The following is a 20,929-nucleotide window of genomic DNA, read 5'->3' as shown; positions in this document are numbered from 1 at the left end:
GAGAAATTCATTGTTGCCTAATTTGGCAGTTCGCATCCTTCTGTGCTGTCATATCTACTTACTAAATCCTGTTCTACTGATTTTTAAAACAGCCCTTTTAAAAATGAATACCACAAATGTTTGCAATTTGGAAAAAGATGTCTAACAGAATAAGGTTATGCATTTCCTATAATGGGCCACTGATCTAGTGCTTTTTCATCCATTGAAATCCAAACAGTACACAAATGTGGATGTAAGTGCTACAGAGTTCAAAATCTACTCTCTTGACTATCTTGAGTCTATATGCATGCATTTCTCTTTAGATAATTAATGTTTTTGCAGTGATGAACAGTTAAGTGGTAATTTAGCCATCTGTGTTATACTTAAAGCAAAACAGTTTTTGTTTTATATTGTGGAACTTGAAGTGAACCTTGAAATGAAATGAACTTTTGGGTCACTAGGTTACACAGTCCTTGCTTGACAGGAGAATCTTGATTTATATATTAGCCACTTTTGAAATTATCTGTGTTGTTTTATAAATGCAAACAGAAGCATAATGAGAATTTGCTAAATTGTGCATGACTTAGAATGTTCCCTAACTTACACACACATCCCCATTTAAGTAAAGTGTCTTAATTTGTGCTGCTTTAGCAGCTGCAAAAAGAATTAAAGGTGTCTCCCCCCAATTTGGGGCTACAGTTTTTCCATAACTAACATGTATCAAAATTGTTTTGTATGTGGTCATAAAATGTCTAAAAGTAAACTCTAATTCTGCTGCTTTGCTCTGAGAATCACCTGGATCCTCTGCAGGGTCTGGTTCGGTGTGGAGTGTAATAGTAAGATTTCTCTGTATCTGATTATTGGTAACCAATTACAATGCTAATTTTAATAGGCTTTCCTTTTCTGCTAGACCCACTGCTGAAAAAATCACCATCCACAAATCCAGCACTAGCACGCTTCAGAGGCTTTACGTTTTCCCATTCCAACGACATGATAAAGATATTTCACAAAAAATTTGGTCTGCACCATTTTCGAACAAATCAGCTGGAGGCCATCAATGCTTCTCTGCTGAGTGAAGATTGTTTTATCTTAATGCCCACTGGTACGTATCTATGTACACCAGTCAACTGGAAACTGTCAGTGGTGTATGAGATCTTACACAAACTTCTGATAAGTAGATCAGAAGCTATAGAGATTAACACAGATTCAATTCCTATAGGAAGACTAACAGAATTTGTGGTAAGCTTAATAAATTCCCTACGTTTGGGGAAGTGATAACGCATTACCATGCTGCCAGAATCTGTTGGCTGTAGGATGCATGATATCTCACTAACCCTGGAATTTATTTAGCCTTTGTCTTTAGTATTTAAAGGGAAGGTGACTAAAGCTCTGATTTCCGTAATATTCCACATGGTAACTCTGCTAATGAGATTGTAGGTTATAGAATATCTGACAGTAGTTGCATTTAAAGACTTCAGAACAGTTGAGATATGTAATGTAATTTTTAAATTACCTAGTGAGATATAACTTGCATCCCCACTGGTAATAAGTTTTAAGAGGACAAGGACTTTGCAGTGAAATGAGACTTGAACACTGAACTCTAGAACATGGCATTTTTATAAGAGTACTTCAGAAGACATCAGGTTAAAATTATATTTAATAAAACAAAAATCCTCACGTAAATTACAGATGTATTTTATTCTTAAATCGAAGGAGTTTAATTTTCACTATTTAGGCTTTGTTTACTTCTACATTTCTCTCCACTTCGACAATGAAAATGGTTTTATTATCAGTTTCACATACGCTAATGCAATATTGTAATCACTGCAGGGAATAGTTTTTTAAAAACAAAGTTTTAATTCAAATAAATCCATAATTTAAACTTTTCTGTGGGCCTTCAATTTTGTAGAAATGTAATTTGACCACCTACATTTTGAGATGAACTTAACAAATTTGATTCCATCTTTTCCATCTTAAATAATCATATATTTTGTCTTGCATGTTATATAGGTGGTGGTAAAAGTCTGTGCTACCAGCTACCAGCCTGTTTATCCTCTGGGGTCACTATTGTAATTTCTCCACTGAGGTCATTGATATTAGATCAAGTTGAGAAGCTAATGACGTTGGATGTAAGTTCGAACAATTTCTTTGCACTTAAGGAATGGGATAAAGATCTGAATTGTACCTGATGAATTTTATTCTCTTTTTATTTGATTTTTGTATATGAAAGAGTTGCATATTTGAACAGAGAACAAGTAAGCATACGTACATTGTACAAATACCTAGGAAAGGGAAAACAGGAGTCACATCAGCTAACTGTAAATCAGACTAATTAGAAGTAACCAGCAATTTTATCATTGACTCTGTGAATGCACACAAGCAATAATTGCTAGGGCTAAACTTTCAAACATAATGCCTAAATACAGGCTCCAAAGGCCATGTTTAGACACACACAAAAAAGCAACCTGCTATTTTCCGGGAAGCTAAGCACCCGCAGTGCCTGTTAACTTCAGTGACAGCTGTGGCTGCTCAGCATTGCTGGAAAAATGGCACACATGGCGGGAAGACACTTAGAGAAAGCATAATCATGGCAGTAGATTGCAAAGGATGATTGAGGACTTAACTAGGAATTGCCTGGTGGCTTTTTTACTGGTTATGTTGGTGGACATTTTGAGCAACTGTAACTGGTTGGGTTTTGTTTGTTTGTTTGTTTTGTTTTAGAAAAGTGAATAGTTTTTGTTTTGAGGAATAGATAATAAATTTTAAGGGCAAAATTGTGAGAGCAGCTGAGGTGGGGGTGAGGTACAAACAGGAGCATGCTACAAATTCCCACTCCTAAACCCTTAAACTGCTCTATGTTACTCTGGCTGGCTATGACCCCCAAGTGACCACTTGCCATCCAGGGAATGCTGGAGCACAGTGTGCTTTGTCCATGCTCTCTCACCACATCTCCTTGCTGCCAACAAACACATCTATGCTGAGGGCTGCAAGGGTGGTGATGTAAGAGCCAGCTATACTTGCTCTGTGACTGCTGGGGACTCCCCTATACTGGGGGAATTCCCAACTGGGGAGCTCCAGCTGTCTTTTCCCACCACCTGAGCAGAGCTGAGGGCCAGGATTTGGCCCTATATGTTGATTCTATTACACTTTCAAAGTAAGTTTGTGTCTCTTTCATAGCAGAGTCTAATTCATCTGTTACAATTTACTGTTTATACTGAAGTTAAAAGTTAATTGTTAGGGTATAAATTACTTCCTTCCTTGGAATATGGGTCATCTGTTCTGGCACCACATTATTATATGTTTGTGGGTACTAGGGAAGATATTAATTTTATTTAAAAATACTTTGTGCCTTCTAAGAACATCTCTATAGTGCTTCTCACATAAGATCTCAAATCACTTTACAAATATTACATAAGCTTCATGACACGCTCATGAAGTAAGCAAGTATCATTACAGCTATTTTATTGATGGGAATACTGGAGCACAGGAGGAGGTAGGTGACTCCCAAAGTCACACAGTGCTTCGTTGATAGAGTTCGGAGCAGAACAAAGGAGTTCTGATTCCTGATCTTTTGCCTGATGGCTAGAGAGCACTGGGATGCCTGTAATTGACAAGGGTTTTGTATCTTGGATGTATTTAGCATTTTCAATATTTTTTCAAATTCTGTATTCAGTGACAAAATGTATGAATACAGACCAGGTGTGCTTTTAATTTATAAGTAGGTTAAACACTACATTAAGAAGAAATTTCTGAAGTTAAACGGATGTTAGATGAAATCTAAATATCTTTTTTTCTTCTGTACCACATAGATTTCTGCTACTTATCTGACTGGTGATAGGACTGATACTGAGGCTTCAAAAATCTATATACAGCTGTCAAAAAAAGATCCCCAAATAAAACTTCTCTATGTTACTCCAGAGAAGGTTTGTATTTATCTTAAAAGCAAAAAGTGTCATCAAGGCAACAAAACAAAGATTTTTACTAGTAAAAATGTTTTGTAAGAATGATATTTAATATAGCTCAATTTAAAAAAAATGCAACAAATATCGATCAGGAAACAACAACAAAATTCTTACAAAGGGATTAAGCTACTAACATCTTTAGATAATTCTGTGAGATGCTGCCTGTTTGTAACTAATATGAACCAAAGAACAGCCCAAACAAAGCACAATCAAGTAAGTGGTGAAATTTTGAAATGAAAGACTGCCATGTTAATAATCCTTTCTAGAATGTATACCGGTCTGTCTTCCCAGCTGGTTGGTATGGAGTAACCTGTTAAAAGTATAACGGATCTAGGAGCTGCACTCACATTTTCAGCCTAAATTTGTATGGCTATTTTGAGAGAGATTACAAGGGCAAAACAATCATTGTTTTTCACCCAATCAAAGTACTTGGTTGCAGATCAGTATCAAAGGAACTATTCTGCTGCATTAATTTCCTTCTGTAGAAATCGTCAATATGAAATGCTGTCTCTTTGATTATTCCTTGAAAGCCTTCTGGGGAGGGGGGGCTGTTTAGTGGTGGAGAGCTCATGCTAATGAGTCTTTCCTCCCCCCAAGTAAATTTTTCATCTGATTTGGTCAGAAATAGGCTCTTTAAATGGCCAGGCACAGAAACCTGTGGGATTCCCTAATGCTGCTTGTCAAAAAGGAATTTTGGCTGGATGAAAAAATAAGGATTTTTAGTTCCACATCAGTTTCCTAGTTGTTCATGAAAATCTGTCTAGAATGATGACCATTAAAGACTGCTTTAAAGGTTCTGTATGCAGTTAAAAAAACAACAACCCACCTCTCTACAAAACCTTTAGTTTCATAATCTCTTAGTTAAATAGGGTGGTGATTATGTTTTAATGTTTTTCTGTTCCACTTTTGGTGGTGGGTCTACCTAGGTTTGTTCAAGTGGCAGACTGATTTCAGCCCTGAAAAATCTGTATGAGAGGGACCTATTGGCACGTTTCGTTATTGATGAAGCACACTGTGTCAGTCAGGTAGATACCTATTGATTTATATTGTTAAATACCCACAATTTCAAAATAGTTGGAAAACTTTATTCAATAGAGTGTGAAAAGGTTAATTTTGTTTTTTAAACTAGTGGGGCCATGATTTTCGTCAAGACTATAAACGGCTGAACATGCTTCGCCAGAAGTTTCCCTCTGTTCCTATGATGGCTCTTACTGCTACTGCTAATCCCAGAGTACAAAAGGATATTCTAAATCAACTTGAGATGCTAAAACCACAGGTGTAAGTTGTTTGGAAGTATTATGAAAAATTTGAGTAAATTGCACTTATCTAGGCAGAAAAATTTTCACTTTCAATTTAAGAAATGAACTTGTGTTACAGTCACCTGAAAAATATAGATATTTGTATCGAATTTAATATGACTGTATATATGGAATTTAAAATCCATTAAATACAAAAAGTGTTAAAAATAAAGAGCAGACTTCCCAAATTTCTTTCCCCACTTGGGGAGAACATCTCTTCACACAGTAAAGTTTCATGAAATTTTCTTTATCATTGAAAGGATAGGAGGGTAAATTGTAATTTTTGGAATTGGTAAATTGTCATGAAAACCTTGCAAAGCTGGTAAAGAATATGATCTATAGCATTTAGTGGGAAAATTCCAAAGCTTGAGTATGGCAAGGATTTTTTTAATGTGTCAAACAGTGAAAGTAAGGTATCAAATGAAATCTGGACTGTATTGCATTTGCACTGCATTCAATAGCAAAACCTAAGTAATTTTGTCCTCCTTAGACCTATTGACTTCAAAGGGACTACCTGTGAAGTAAGGTGCTACTCAGGGTGAATAATCTGATCCATAGTTCTTTAGCATCAGGTCTGATAAATTTCTATTGCTCTTGGAAACTGTGATAGTCTTTTATTAAGAAAGTGGGACAGCTATGCTTCAGTGCATGCATTTGATAGGTTTTGGAGTTAGAAACCATTACAAACCCTGTTACCAGTGTACATCAGGCTTCACAAATAGATAATTCAGGTGTCACTTTAAATAGTGCAGAAAGATTTGGTATCTTAAAAATTAAATGATAGATTTGATGTGGACATTTGGGCTTTTTTATGGTTGACATGGACCTATCACAATTTTGTGAACATGTAAAAGAAATGTCATCTCCTGTACTTCATGCCCTGAAGAATGCATGTAACAATCCCCATATTAGAAGCATGTCAGGATTTAAAAGGGAAAAATTAGGGTAGGTAAATTTCACTTTTTACCATGCAAGGCATGTGTCCTGTCTCTGAGCATGTCTGTCCTGCTGGTTTATGTAATGCAGAGTAGGCCTGCCTTCTGCTTTCCCAGCCATAGGATGAACACAACAACACTAGCATTTACCGAAGTGTTCCCAGATCCAAAAAGTGAGGAAAATCAATCCCAACTGGGCCAGGTAGAATGAAAAAAGACTCCCTATTCAGAGTTTTAGGGGAGGAAGTAGTAGTTAATCTGAATTTGGAGTCCTTCCAGACAATTCCTATCCTGTGGAGATTACTACATAGTGTAAAATTCTGCAATACCAGGATCACTCATTGATATTCTGGATTCAAAATTATGTTCTCAATGAGACAATCTAGTGTCATTTACTTTGACCTTTTACTCTGAAGACTCATAGTATATTTTTAAAAGAGGGGCTATATATATGAAGCTAACGTGCTTTGGACATTATGTTTTAGGTTTACTATGAGCTTTAACAGGCATAACTTGAAATATGATGTATTGCCCAAAAAGCCAAAAAGGGTGGCATTGGACTGCTTGGAATGGATCAAAAAATATCATCCGCGTGAGTACTGAATCTTCTTGTAGCTGGATGTGCTCATATACATTTGAGTGAATTACAGTTCTTGTATAAGGCAGTAGTGTGTACTCTATTCTCCTATGTCTTTTGAGAGTACTGGTAAATGTAGAAGAACAAAATTTTGGAGGCAAAGTAATTTAGTTTTTTGATGCCAAGATTTAAGATTAATCATTGGGCCCCATTAAAGTAGGAGTTCCTGTTGGGAATGAATAGGAAAAAAGGACTTGTAGATTAAAATATCTAAATCAGGAATTGACAAATGTCTGGTAATAAGAAAATTGCCTTTGCCATGCAAACGTTTATTTTTTAGCAAACTCTTAAAATGGATTTTATTAAAGCTGGGTTGACTGAGAAGGCTATTGGTACTTGTGAAACAGAAGAACCTATATTCCAGCACAATTTTTCCCTTTATATTCACAGATGACTCTGGAATAATTTACTGCCTCTCGCGGCAGGACTGTAACAAAACTGCTGAAATTCTACAGGAAAAGGGTCTTGCTGCACTTGCCTATCATGCTGGCCTCAGTGACACCGTTAGAGATCTTGTACAACGAAAATGGATTAATCAGGATGGGTGTCAGGTAAAAGGGAAAAACAAATGAGAAGGTTAATAGAGATTCTACAGGAAGAATGTGGGACTCTCTCAAAAAAACAAAGCATAAACTAGAGCAAGATGCACATAAAAAATTAAACTAAAGTTAATATAAAAATCTTACACGACTAGACATGGAATTAAATCATTGTGCAGAATAGAGATTCAGAAAACAGTTGCTAGCCCTTCTGTAGGGGAAATGCTAATGTCAGCATCGCATTTACATGGAATATTTATAAGCAACAGTAATAAATATTATACTTACGAATTTTACAAAAGTTAAGGACTTGAGGCCTTGTAGTATTGCTGTGAGGTAGGGCACTCTTTCACAGAGAAAATAAGACACAAAGTCATTAAGTGTTTTGCACAAGGTCACACAGCAAGTTTATGGCGAGCAGGAGCTAGAACTCTGATCTCCTCTCAGTTCTGTGCTTTAACCACTAGACTCTTTCTGGGAAAGTAGATGATGTTTGTAAATATAAATGTTTTGACTGAATGTCTTACTTCTCTTGGGAGTACACCAAAATTAGTTTTGCATTCAATACAGGATCATATTAGTAGGGCTGTACCAAATTCACGGCCATGAAAAACGCGTCATGGACCGTGAAATCTGTAGAGTACAGGGTAAAAGCACATAAAAAATACAGATTTCACAGGGGGGGAGACCAGTGTTTCTCAAATTGGGGGTACAGACCCAAAAGGGAGTTGCAGGGCAGGTTGCAAGGTTATTTTAGGGGAGTCATGGTATTGCCACCCTTCTGTGCTGGCTTCAGAGCTGGGCAGCTGGAGAGTGGCAGCTGCTGGCTGGGTGCCCAGCTCTGAAGGCGGCGTCCCACCAGCAGCAGCGCAGAAGTAAGGGTGGCAATACCATACTGTGACCCCCCTGCAACTCCTTTTTTTTGGGTCAGGACCCCTACAATTACCACACCCTGAAATTTCAGATTTAAATAGCTGAAATCATGAAATTTACAATTTTTAAAATCCTATGACCATGAAATAGACTAAAATGGACTGTGAATTTGGTAGGGCTCTACATATGAGTGATCACAATACATTCATAGTGTAAAGTGCTGTATGAATACCTTGCAAAGCTTTATGATTGTATAATAATTTATGGCTCTTATTCCAGGTCATATGCGCAACAATTGCTTTTGGCATGGGAATTGATAAACCAGATGTACGCTATGTTATTCATGCATCTCTCCCTAAATCTATGGAAGGTTATTATCAAGAATCTGGCAGAGCTGGACGAGATGGTGAAGTTTCTCACTGTTTGCTTTTCTACAGTTATAGTGATGTAACCAGGCTTAGAAGGCTAATACAAAGTAAGCAAAGGCTCCCATTTCTGATATATCAAATGTTATAACAGGACATAAGTAGTTCCGGCATGTTAAGTTTTTGTCCTGTTCTATTTACATATTCGTTTGCTATTTAAAGATCTTCAGAATGCCATATATAACACTGGACTGGGTCACTGTAGTTGCAGGGTCCCCCCAGCATGCTTTCATTGTTCCCCTCTCTGAAAATTTTCTTTCCCTATACCTTAGTTTTAGTTTAAAAACCCAACCAATTTATTCATTTTGCAGAATTTCCAAACTTCTACTTTTGGGGCAGATACTGAGACCATGTCTGTGGCTTTCTTTCTCCCCCATGTTCTTAAATTCTTGAAAGTGGAATGAGATGTCTTGACTGGCTTAAAATGTATTTATTTTTTTGCCTAGGTATCTGACTACTTTTATCTAAGTGCTTGAGGTAATTTGTTTGATCAGTAATGACTTTAGCCTTTTTGTACATTGTGTAACGAATACAATGAATGCCTTCCTTTTATTTCAGTGGAAAAAGATGGAAACAGTCAAACAAGAAAAACCCACTTTGACAACCTTTACAGTATGGTTCATTACTGTGAGAATGTACATGAATGCCGGAGAATACAGCTTTTGGCTTACTTTGGGGAAACTGGTTTTAATCTTAACTTTTGTAAGGAACACCCAGAAGTAACTTGTGACAACTGCTGTCGAAAGAAGGTAAAAAATTACATCATCTGTAAATTTGAGCTCTTAAAATTGTGTTTTTGTTTTTTTTACCAACCTTAAGAAAACTTGCTAATATATTCTAGACGGCAGATACAGAGATGCTGAGTGAGATCCTTCATGCCCTGTGATACCAAGTGTTTTGAGTTGGTCCCAAGGTGTAACCTAGAACAGATTTACACTAGCTGCATGTGGACCCCAGGAACTGTTGGGGAAGCTCAGGACTGTGAAGTTTAAGGATACTCTCCGACACCTCTTTTCTCCCAGCCATGCCTACTGCTCCAGAAGAAGTTGGCACAGAACTCACTGTGCTGGCTATGCCACCTAGGAATTCTCCCCCACGGGTGGAATCCTCCAGCTGCCATCTAAGATGGCTCGGAGGCAGCTTTGTGCTGCCAAAGGAGCACAAAGCTGCCACATCATAATGGATACTAATTTGGAATGGATTGGGTAGGAGTTTGGGGGGAGGGGAGGGTTTGCAGTCTCTACAGGTCAACATCTATTGACCAGCAGATTGCTAGTGTGACCAGGAGTAAAACAAAAGGGTTGATGGATATCTTAAACCCACCTTTTTTTTTCCAGCTTCCCCAGCTTTGCAAGCATCTACTAATATTTGGTATAAATATCTGGTGCTCCTAGTAATTCAATAGATGACATTTTAAAATGAATATTCCAAATTTAATAATAAATCCACAAATTAAAGGCTAGGTTTAATTCATATATATTGAGTACTTATATTTTCCTTTCTCTGAATTAACTTTTAAAAAGGTATTCAATTGCAATATAAATTGTGTTCAAGAAAAGTTAAAAACTATTTCTTAAGTGCATTAGAAAGGAAGTCCTGTTACCTTAAAAAAAAGAAAAAAACAAAAAACCCCAAACTAATTGGTGGGAAAACGTGCAGGAGGACTTTTTTTCCGGAAAATGTAAGATTCTTTAATAAGTCTGCTGATTGAATTAGTACACCTAGTTTTTAAACAGCAGAGGACTTCAAACACTAATCCCCATACTACCTCAAGGTAGGTAAGTATGATACTATTTTACAGATGGAGAAACTGAAGCAGAAAGGTGTTTGTTTCCACAGTGAGTCAATATTCTAGTCCAAAAGACTTTAGTGCTTAATCCTGTCCTCAGAGCACTACCCCACACTCTTCTCAGTTTTAAACCAATGATAATATTGAATAAAATAATGTAGACTTTAGGTAGTATATTATCATTTGGATGCACTAGAATTTATGCATCCAACTCTCATTACTTTTGAGCTGTGTAAATACTACATGGATATTTTTAAAATTAGTTAACTTGATTAACACAATACTCACACTCAAACTGCAAGAGTAATGTTTATGAGCTCTGTTAAACCAAATAGAATCGTAGGACTGGAAGAGACTTTGAGACGTCTTCTAGTCCAGTCCCCTGCACTCAAGACAGGACTAAGTATTATCTAGCCCATCCCTGACAGGTGTTTGTCCAACCTGCTCTTAAAAATCTCCAATGACAAAGATTCCACATCCTCCCTAGGCAATTTATTCCAGTGCTTAATCACCCTGACAGTTAAGAAATTTTTCCTAATGTCCAACCTAAACCATCCCTGCTGCAATTTAAGCCCATTGCTTCTTGTCCTATCCTCAGAGGTTAAGGAGAACAATTTTTTCCCCTCCTCCTCTTTTGTGTACTTGAAAGCTGTTCTCATGTCCCCTCTCAGTCTTCTCTTTTCCAGACTAACCAAACCCAATTTTTTCAGTCTTCCCTCATAGGTCATGTTTTCTAGACCTTTAATCATTTTGTTGCTCTTCTCTGGACTTTCTCCCATTTGCCCACATCTTTCCTGAAATGTGGCCCCCAGAACTGGACACAATACTTCAGTTGAGGCCTAATCCGTGTGGAGTAGAGAATTACTTTTCATGTCTTGCTTACGATGCTCCTGCTAATACATCCCACGATGATGTTGGGTGTTTTTGCAACAGTGTTACACTATTGACTCATATTTAGCTTGTGGTTCACTATGACCCCCAGATCCCTTTCCGCAGTACTCCTTCCTAGGCAGTCATTTCCCATTTTGTATGTGTGCAACTGATTGTTCCTTCCTAAGTGGAGTACTTTGCATTTGTCCTTATTGAATTTCATCCTATTTATTTTACACCATTTCTTCAGTTTTTCCAGATAATTTTGAATTTTAATCTTATCCTCCAAAGCACTTGCAACCCCTCCCAGCTTGGTATTGTCCGCAAACTTTATAAGTGCACTCTCTATGCCATCCATCTAAATCATCGATGAAGATACTGAACAGAACTGATACCTGCGGGCCCCCACTTGATATGCCCTTCCAGATTGACTGTGAACCACTGATAACTAATCTCTGGAAGTGGTTTTCCAACCAGTTATGCACCCATTTTACAGTAGCTCCATTTAGATTGTATTTTCCTAGTTTGTTTACGAGAAGGTTATGCAAGACAGTATCAGAAGCCTTACTAGAGTCAAGATATACCACATCTACCACTTCCCCCCATCCACAAGGCTTATTGCCCTGTCAAAGAAAGCTATTAGGTTGGTTTGCCATGATTTGTTCTGGACAAATCCATGCTGTTACTTATCACCTTATTATCTTCTAGGTGTTTGCAAATCAATTGCTTAATTATTTGCTCCATTATCTTTCTGGGTACTGAAGTTAAGCTGACTGGTCGGTAATTCCCTAGATTGTCTTTATTCCCTTTTTTATAGATTGGCACTATATTTGCCCTTTTCCAGTCTTCTGGAATACTGTATCAATTTTGTACAACAGTAAAATTGCTTTGAAATATCTATGTTCTTTAACTTTATTGATCCTTTTACATTTTCAAAGTATTATTTACTAACCTAAAATTCCCATGGCAATGGCATATCAATGTAAACAGGCAATAACTAATCTATATGAGGATCAGAATTAACTTATGATTGAAAAAGCCTAGTAGTAAGAAACAAAGTTGTCAGTAGCAAATGGTATTAGTTACAATGGAAACAAATCTTTCTAATCAAATCTATTGTGATAGGATTACAAATCAAGAAATGTGACGGATGAAGTGAAAAATATTATAAGATTTGTTCAAGAGCACTGTGGACAAATGGGGAGAAGAAATGCAGGTTCTGGAAGGTATACGTTGAACATGATGATTGACATTTTCTTGGGTAAGTTCTGTTCTACCACTCAACTATTTGGTGTAGGCCAAAGCTTCGCTGTATGCCAGAGGGGCCATAAAGCATGGGCAAAAGCGTGAAACAAGATCTATACCAATAGGGTTCTTTCCTGAGAGTAATCCATATGGTATGTGCTCTAGAACAAATAAAAACCCTAGCCTTAACCAGACTATATCGGGTAGATAAAATGATAATTATTGTAAGTCTTCAAGCTTCTGCCACTTGTTCAGATTTTTGTGAACGGGCTGTGCAAAATGGCTCCATAGCCTTCTACAGTTGTGTAACTTACTGGCTAGGTTATTAGACCAATTCTGTTTATTCTTACTAAACAGGTACAAAAAATGCTAGGATTCAGTCCGGTATATTTGGGAAGGGAGCTGCCTACTCACGACATAATGTGGAAAGGCTGTTTAGAAAGCTGGTACTGGATAAGATTCTTGAGGAAGAATTGTATATCACTGCTGCCGAGCAAGCAGTAGCATATGTAACGGTAGGAGAGAAAGCACAGGCTGTCCTAAATGGATATCTACAGGTGTGTAACCAATTTACTTTTTCTTTAATTCTACACTGGTGTTTCCTTCTTAAATTAAAATGAAACTGATGTTGCTCTTCTCTGCTTTAAGAACATGCAGATACTTTGAATTTACATTGAGTGCCAGGATAGTTTAAAAACAAAAATAACTATAAATGAGATTATAGAAATATTCAATAATTTCAGGGTGCTTTGCAACCATTAGTTAAACTTTACAAAACTCCAGTGAGTTGTCAAGAGTATTAGTATAACCTACTTGTAGACAATGGAAATTGAGGTACAGAAATTACTTGTCACATGCAGGGAATAGAATGCAGTAGGTCTGGTTTCCAGTCCAATGCTCTAACCAAACAGTTTTCAAGTGGTAGGGCATGACTCAAAAAGTGGTTCATGAGGGGGCATCAACTGGGTTACACCCCACAAGGGGAGAAACAAAACTGGCAAACTCCTGTGATCCCTAGGACTCTAAAGGAGCTAGTTAAGTGGAGGAAAAAAGCAACTCTCTCCTTTCCCTGAGGCTGTTTCTGCCCTGCTCCTTTCTCTCCTAACCCCAGTCCATCTGCAGCTCCTCAGCCCTCTTCACCAGCCAGTGTTAAGCTCCAAGGAAAGCTGCACTACGAGAGACTGCCTAGCCAGCGCACTGGTAACTCCCCTTTCAGAGCAGTCCTGTGTAGGTAGGGGTAAAAGAGAGAAGCCACTTTAAGCAGCCAGCCCTCAACAATAGTCCCACCAGCTCCATCAGTCCCCACCCAAACTTGCTGTGTGGGGTTTTTTCCTGTGTTTTGTGAACTCAGTCCCACAATCCTTTAAAAAGGATTATGCCTAGTAACCACGTGGCTTTGGGATCCCTGTTGAAAAACCCCATACACATAAAAAGGCTCTTGTGTAGAGTTGTTCTTCTTGTTGGGTAAACAGTTACCTTAAGAGAATAACAAGTGTTATCCAAAAAAAGAGTTTTCAGTTTTAATACCTGTTTTTACTGGTTAAAGGCCAGATATCTGCTGTTAAGCTGCTCTGCAATTTCTCTCATATAGATTATTTACTTATTTAATTTCTCATTTTAATAGGTGGAGTTTTATGAAACTGAGAATGCCAGCAGTATTCGGAAGCAAAGGGCTTCAGTGACAAAAATGTCACAACGGGAAGAGATGGTTAAGAAATGTCTTGTGGAACTTACAGATGTTTGCAAAACTCTTGGGAAAGTTTTTGCTGTCCATTACTTCAATATTTTTAACACTGCTACACTCAAGAGAATAGCAGGTAATGTTTATCCTCATGACCAAAACTCCTATGGGGGCAGTAGGCTATTTCTGGTTCAGAGCAGGATTCATCCCAGGGGTGGGCTTACACTGGGGGGGCACGCTTTGTGACCGTTTGAGAGCACCCTGATTGACTTCCATCCTTCAGCTTGCTGCTGACTGTAGTGTACATGCTAACTAACTGGGAGGCGGTCTGCTGGAAGAGAGGCATGTGCGCTATCTGCCCTGATTTCTTTAAACCCCCGTTCCTAAACTGTGCTCTGATGGGCATGATTAAGTGCTATTTGTCTATTGCGTATTAAGCTCTATAATGGAGCTCTTGAAAGAGTATTTAAGATTTTCTCTGATTCAGTTTGTTCCTTGTTTAGTATATGAATGGGAATTGGTAGTTCTGACATCCTATTGATGGGAAACATGTTGCCCATCTTTGAACAAAATTCCAAAAATACATCTGGTTGTCTGATTCAATCCTGTCTACATTTTACCTGCATTTTAAACGTACAAATGTTCCTTTATGTATTTAAAAAAAAAAAAAAAAAGTGTGCAAAATCTGTTTTGTCTGATCAGATTTCTTTATGTCTGCATACAGAAACTTTGTCTTCTGACTCGGAGGTTTTGCTTCAGATTGATGGTGTTACAGAAGACAAACTGGAAAAGTATGGTGCAGAAATAATTCAAGTCATGCAAAAGTACTCTGAATGGACACTGCCAGGTATAGAAAGCCTTTTCTCTGTATGAAGTTACATAAGGGGGGGGTCCATGTTAAAATACAGCTTTATGGCCTGTGTTCAAACTTTCATTTTTAAAATTGTGGCTTTTTAGAGCACAGAAGGGTCCTTAACTAAGAGGCAAGTGGCAGGGTGGGGGGTGGAAGAGGAGAGATTCACTATAACTCTTAAAAAATAGACAGTGGTGGATAACTGGACTTCAAATGTCCTGGGTAAGAATGAGAGACGAAAAGTAAGATTGCTGATCTGCTGGTCCTCCTTTCATGGCTGGGAGCGTAGAGGAAATTTTCAGCCTCGAGATGTATCTTGCACTGTATTTTCCCATTCACATCCACTAGTTATGGGCTAACATTGTAGCATGGGTGAACAAATCACAGACTAAAGTTCTCCCATGACTTATGCTTTGGTCAACTATAAATCTAGCAGAGAAAAGTGTAACATGATTCAATGGTTGGAAGTTGAAGCTAGACAAATTCAGGCCGAAAATAAGGCATAATTTTTTAGCAGGGAGGGTAATTAGCCATTAGATCTATTTACCAAGGCTTCTGGTGGATTCTCCATCACTGACCATTTTTAAATCGAGATTGCTTTAGGAATTATTTTGTGGAAGTTATCCCAGTTGCATTAGTTTTAACAAAATGTCCATTTGTAGAAGACACTGACTCTTACCAAACTGCGGGCACAGATGCTGGAAAACGTGAACGTGAGGAGGTAGAGGACACACACACAACTTCTAGCTATTTTTGCAACAGCACAAACAAAGGAAAAAAGAGGAAAAGACTACCATTCTTCAGAGAATCCAAGAAGAAAAAAACAGGTTATGGTGGTAGCCAGCAGTCTCGTTCCAAGGGGTATGTGATATGTTAATACTTGTAACATTGGTTTAACCAAAGTAGCATGATGATAAAAATATCCACTAGAGTGTTGGATTAAAGTTGCTTTAATTCATTTAATGTTGAAGAATATAGTCAATAGGAAAATGGTGAAGGAGGAGAGACGCATTAGTCCAGCAGCATGAAAAACATGGATTTGGAAGTATTTATAACCTCTTTATAAAGTCATTATTGTACAATGGTGATACTCCAAAAGCACATATGACTCCTGTGGAGTCCCTGGATCTGAGAGGTGCTTGTCTCTCTCTGATTTTCACACAAGGCTAGAATATGGAGTGCAGAGCAGATGATCTCTTCCTTGCTCTCCAGGCATCCAGGAGGGTGGCAGTGTGAGGAGAAATGCACCCCAGGTAGCAGTGGGAAATGGGTTTGAAGTAAGAGACAGATCTTATGCATGACAATACATTAAGGATTTCGCTCCACCAGTCTCATTTTAATCAAGTTAAGGTCCTGGAAGACTTATATCCATCCCATAGAATTACAGTAAACTGAGGGATCCAGGGATTGAAAAAAATCTCACATCTCATACACAACTGTTTTCAGATAATGAAAAAAATATTCTAAGCTTGATTCTGTGCCTTCCCTTTGAAATCTCCTTCTGTCCCCTAAAAATGAAAGTGGGACAGACATTCCCCAGTTGTAATTTTCCAGCTGGAATATTGTGTAAATATATCTTTTATATGTTAAGCAGCCTGCCAGAGCCCTGAAATTTAAGTTCATTATTAAACATTAGTTTTGTGGTTTTCAGTACAGTACACAACTGCAGATGTGCTGGTGGGGCAAATGTTCTTGTTTTCCTTTGTCACTCTAATTGGTGATATCTATATTTCCCAAAAGCTCCTATCAAAGTTGCTTGCTTTGCAGCAGCTTTTAATTCTGATATTAACTTAAAGCAAGCCATAATTTTATTGGCATACCTTTCCACTGTTTTTGAAACTTTTGCAGGCAAGGCAGCAGATAGAGCAAAATTTAAAGAGATGCTGTCAGGAATCTTTTGTTCATATTTTTTGCTTACTCACTTGGAATTAGTGCCAGAAAATGATTTTGGAAGCTTGAGAATTACTTTTGTCTTCTGGTTTGTCCTTTTCCATTTGTAAACATTTTGTCTTCCTCCCCGTTCTCTTGCCCACAGCTTCTCATACAGAGCACCCAACAAAGAGGAGTGGTTGTTAGTTACATTTATTTTTTCTTTAAAAATACAGTTAGAAAAACACACTCAGAAAATTACACTAAAAGAACATTATTTAGGTGGTACGGTCAAGCACTTGAAAGTTAGGAGATTCCAGATTTATGGTTATCTATAACATTAATTCTGCCCCCTTGTGCATTTGCATTATGGAACAATCTTGATATATGATCATATGCAGTTTTTCCTCAGGATTCCTGCTCGTTCAGGATGGAAATGCAGGAGTGCAGAATTATTGCACAGGCAACCATAGATCTGGCATTTCTTAATGTCTGAGTGCTTGACTTTGCATTTTAAACAACATTCTTTTAACAGGCTTTGTATGTAATTCCTATAAGGTCTGTAAATTGCTTTGGTAGCTTTCCTAGATCAGGGGAGTCAAACTCATTGGAGGAGAGGGCCAAATTCTATAACTAATTATAGTTCTTGAGCCTGGCTATAGAATCGGGACTATATACTCACTATGCAGTGGAACACCCACTGATGTCAGTAGGTGGTTTTCACAGAGAGCAAGAAAAGACAATGGCCTGTATGTACTAATTAAATGTTCAGTTATTTATTCAGTGCCTTTACTGAGAGAAAATAAGCTCCCCTTTAATCCCACTGCTGTTTCTGCCCTCTTTCTTTTTCTCTCTGTCTTTTCTGGATTTCCTCCTCTGCAGCAACTCCCAATTTCCAATCCAGTGAACTTCCCTACCATTCTATCCTCTAAAATGATCAGTGATTTCAATATTTAAGGTTGTCACTGAGGTGTCATTTAAAGTTGATCCACTAATCAGATTAATAGAGGACAAGGGACTTCACCCTTTTGCATGACTGTTTCAGGCTGTCTGCAGACATCATAGCCTATGTTACGCTTGGTTCACCTTTAAAAGGTTACCTCTGCAGCCATGAGCGTTAGAAATTTACTTTTGTTTTTAAATGAAAGATTAGATTCTGGAGAATATGAATGTGTTTATGCGAGCCACATAAATACATCATGCATGTGGATTTGGCACATGGGCCATATATTTGACACTCCTGTTCTAGATAAAATGTAATATACAGGTTTATGGTATTAGGTATCATGTTGATATGCTAAATCATCATTTTTTCTCTAAATTTCTAGGGGTTATATCAACAACAAAAAGATCTCTTCTAACGCCAAAGTCCAGACATCCTCAAGATGCAATTCAACATCGTATGGTACTACTACAGTCATGCCAGGAATCAGTAGGAAACTGGGGATTATGGCACCACCAAAGCCTAAAAACAGACAATTCCTTAAACCTTCCTATTCACTATTATAACTACTAGACTGTAAATACTGTATAAAGCTACACGCTGTCAGCATTTCCATTAACTTCCACTTTTTCAAATGTATTAAAGCTTTGATATCCTACATCTGTACAGTACAAAGAGTGTATTTGTTTAAATAAATGCTTTTAGATAAATGCATTTCTTTATTTGGAACTTTTAATTCTTCCCTAATGCTAAATATTCTTATTATAAAAAGAACATGCTAATTTTGATTGATTATAGAAGACTTAGTAGTTTAGTGATTAATCATTGTAAGAATGCTCTAATTTTCAGAGAACTGCCTCTCTCTGAACCCACATATGGAATGTATATGACTGTAGCTCAAACCCATTTACCAGCAGTGATGGTTGGAGCCATGAACCTCCTTGACCATACTAATAAAGGATGATATCCTTAAGTAGCTCAGGGCCACCTAGCTGGTCTTGAATTGTTTTCTATACAAAATCTAGGTCTTAGGATGAGTTTCTTAGTATGAGGTGTTAGCTTAATTTAGTTCTCGGTTTCATAGTCTTTGGATATTTTCCCCCACATCTCCTGGGTCTAGCAGCCCCTTGGGACATTTGAAGCTTGGCCTAGAGTGTATGTGAAAGTTGCAAGGCTTTATGGTCTGTCAGACACGTAAGTGCTGCCTGAACTAAGGGCATTCTTTGGATCTTACCTGGCTCGTGTTGTTCTTTCTTCCAGAGCTTCAAAACACTCTTCTGTCCTCATGAGCTCTGAACAGCATCAACATAGGCCACACATCCACACTAGATAAATTACACTTTCACCCCTATCCATTGATTTAAATGCTTCATAGATTTTTAAGCCCGGAAGGGACCATTATGACTATCTTGTCTGACCTGCATAACACAGGCCAGAGAATTTCACCAACTCCTGCAACAAACCCATAACTTCTAGTTGAGCTAGAAACCTATCTTTTAAAAAGACAGGCAATCATAATGTGAAGACTTCAAGTGATAGAGAATATATCACATCCCTTTGTAAGTTGTTCCAATGGCTAATTACCCTAACTATTACAAATTTGCCTCTTATTTCTACCCTAAATTTGTCTAGCTTCAGCTTCAAGCTATTGGCCCTTGTTCTTTTGTCTCCTAGCTTTAAAACCCCCTATCAAATTCTTCTCCCTGAGCAGCTACTTGTAGACCACAGTCACTTCTTAATCTTGTCTTTAAAGAAAATCTATTTAGTTTAACAGTTTCACTAAAGGCAGGTTTTTCAGACTTCTAATCATTGTAGCTCTTTTCTGTAACTCTCCAGTTTGTCAGCATAGGCTTCTTCCCATATTAGCAACTCTTCAACCATATCTAGTTTGTTATATGGACTTCTCTACCTCTCTTAGGCAGTGGGAAAGCATAGAAATGTCCATATTCAAGATTCTCGCTGAGCTGACCAGCCAACATAGTTGGTACTGTAGATTCTCTTACTATGTCCCCAGTGGTCATACATGCATATTGAACAGGAGGAACAAAAAGCTGCAGTTTTACAGACCACCAGGCGTTTCCTAGGTAAAGAATAGTGGCAAGTACCCATTACCTTCTCGAAGATCTCCAAAGAGGAAGGAAAGAATCTACTTAAAGCCCCCCACTTGTGAGATTCTGAAGGCAAATCAACAAAATGTTGTGGACTCAAGTTACCAAAATCTCCTGATAAATCTAGGAAAGACATTTTACCTTCCTCCACTGTCAGGAGAAGATCTAGTTCATATACTCTGGGACTAATGCACGAATGTCCTGTGTTCCATATAATGCCAGCTAATGGGCTTCTTTACTTCTGTCAGGAAAGGTTTTGTGGAAATTTGTTGACCTACTCTCCACTCTTATTTGGCAACATAGTAACACATTGGTAACCTTCTGAGGATAAGAAAATCTCACCTGATCTCTACTCAACTTCTGCATTTTCTAGTGCTGTATAGAGGCAAGTTTTAAATGAGCCAAGCAATGTGCTTTTCACCCCTATCCTGCTATGTTAATCTGATTAGCTATTACAAACTTCCCTTAATTACATTTCATCTCATCATTCTTTTACCTGTTACTTCTTCTCCCTCATTAAACAATTACTTTCTAATCATTACTGATCACCATAGTATTATGTGCTTGCAGAAGCATGTTCCTTTATAATGTGACTCCAGCCTGATGTATTGATGATGTGTATCAGTCATTGCGTGGGATCCGCGGCCCCCCTGGGATGTTTCCTTCAGCTGGTCTTGCCACCAGTCTTCCTGCTAAGGCGTAGCTGAGCCTGTTGTAAGTGTGCAGCCTTTCTGGTGCTCTCTCCATGAAGTCACACGGAACAATTTGGATAGTGAGGGTGCTGAGAGCCATTGAACAAAACTAAACCCTGTATACGATGGACTATGAATTGACTATAAGGTGGATAGAAAGCTGGCGAGATGGTCAGGCTCAACAGGTAGTGGTCAATGGCTCGATGTCTAGTTGGCAGCTGGTAACAAGCG

At 38.0% G+C, this 20,929-nt stretch overlaps 1 protein-coding gene across 1 annotated transcript in view; it reads left to right on the top strand.

Annotated features, from left to right (window-relative positions):
* The window catches only part of BLM (BLM RecQ like helicase), a 30,569-nt gene extending 12,068 nt beyond the window's left edge, over positions 1-18,501 (top strand). The window contains exons 8-22 of the mRNA XM_065412351.1: positions 872-1,081; positions 1,990-2,108; positions 3,789-3,902; positions 4,868-4,966; positions 5,071-5,219; positions 6,660-6,766; positions 7,202-7,362; positions 8,503-8,698; positions 9,207-9,397; positions 12,433-12,568; positions 12,910-13,109; positions 14,177-14,369; positions 14,958-15,080; positions 15,749-15,947; positions 18,284-18,501. Of these exons, the coding sequence (XP_065268423.1) occupies positions 872-1,081; positions 1,990-2,108; positions 3,789-3,902; positions 4,868-4,966; positions 5,071-5,219; positions 6,660-6,766; positions 7,202-7,362; positions 8,503-8,698; positions 9,207-9,397; positions 12,433-12,568; positions 12,910-13,109; positions 14,177-14,369; positions 14,958-15,080; positions 15,749-15,947; positions 18,284-18,464 (2,378 nt within the window). The 3' untranslated portion in view covers positions 18,465-18,501. The remainder of the gene's footprint in view (positions 1-871; positions 1,082-1,989; positions 2,109-3,788; positions 3,903-4,867; positions 4,967-5,070; positions 5,220-6,659; positions 6,767-7,201; positions 7,363-8,502; positions 8,699-9,206; positions 9,398-12,432; positions 12,569-12,909; positions 13,110-14,176; positions 14,370-14,957; positions 15,081-15,748; positions 15,948-18,283) is intronic.
* Positions 18,502-20,929: the final 2,428 nt, after the last annotated feature.

Source organism: Emys orbicularis, chromosome 10 (assembly GCF_028017835.1).
Source record: "Emys orbicularis isolate rEmyOrb1 chromosome 10, rEmyOrb1.hap1, whole genome shotgun sequence".
Classification (NCBI taxonomy): Eukaryota; Metazoa; Chordata; order Testudines; family Emydidae; genus Emys; species Emys orbicularis.
This window is presented reverse-complemented; position numbering and strand designations above follow the sequence as displayed.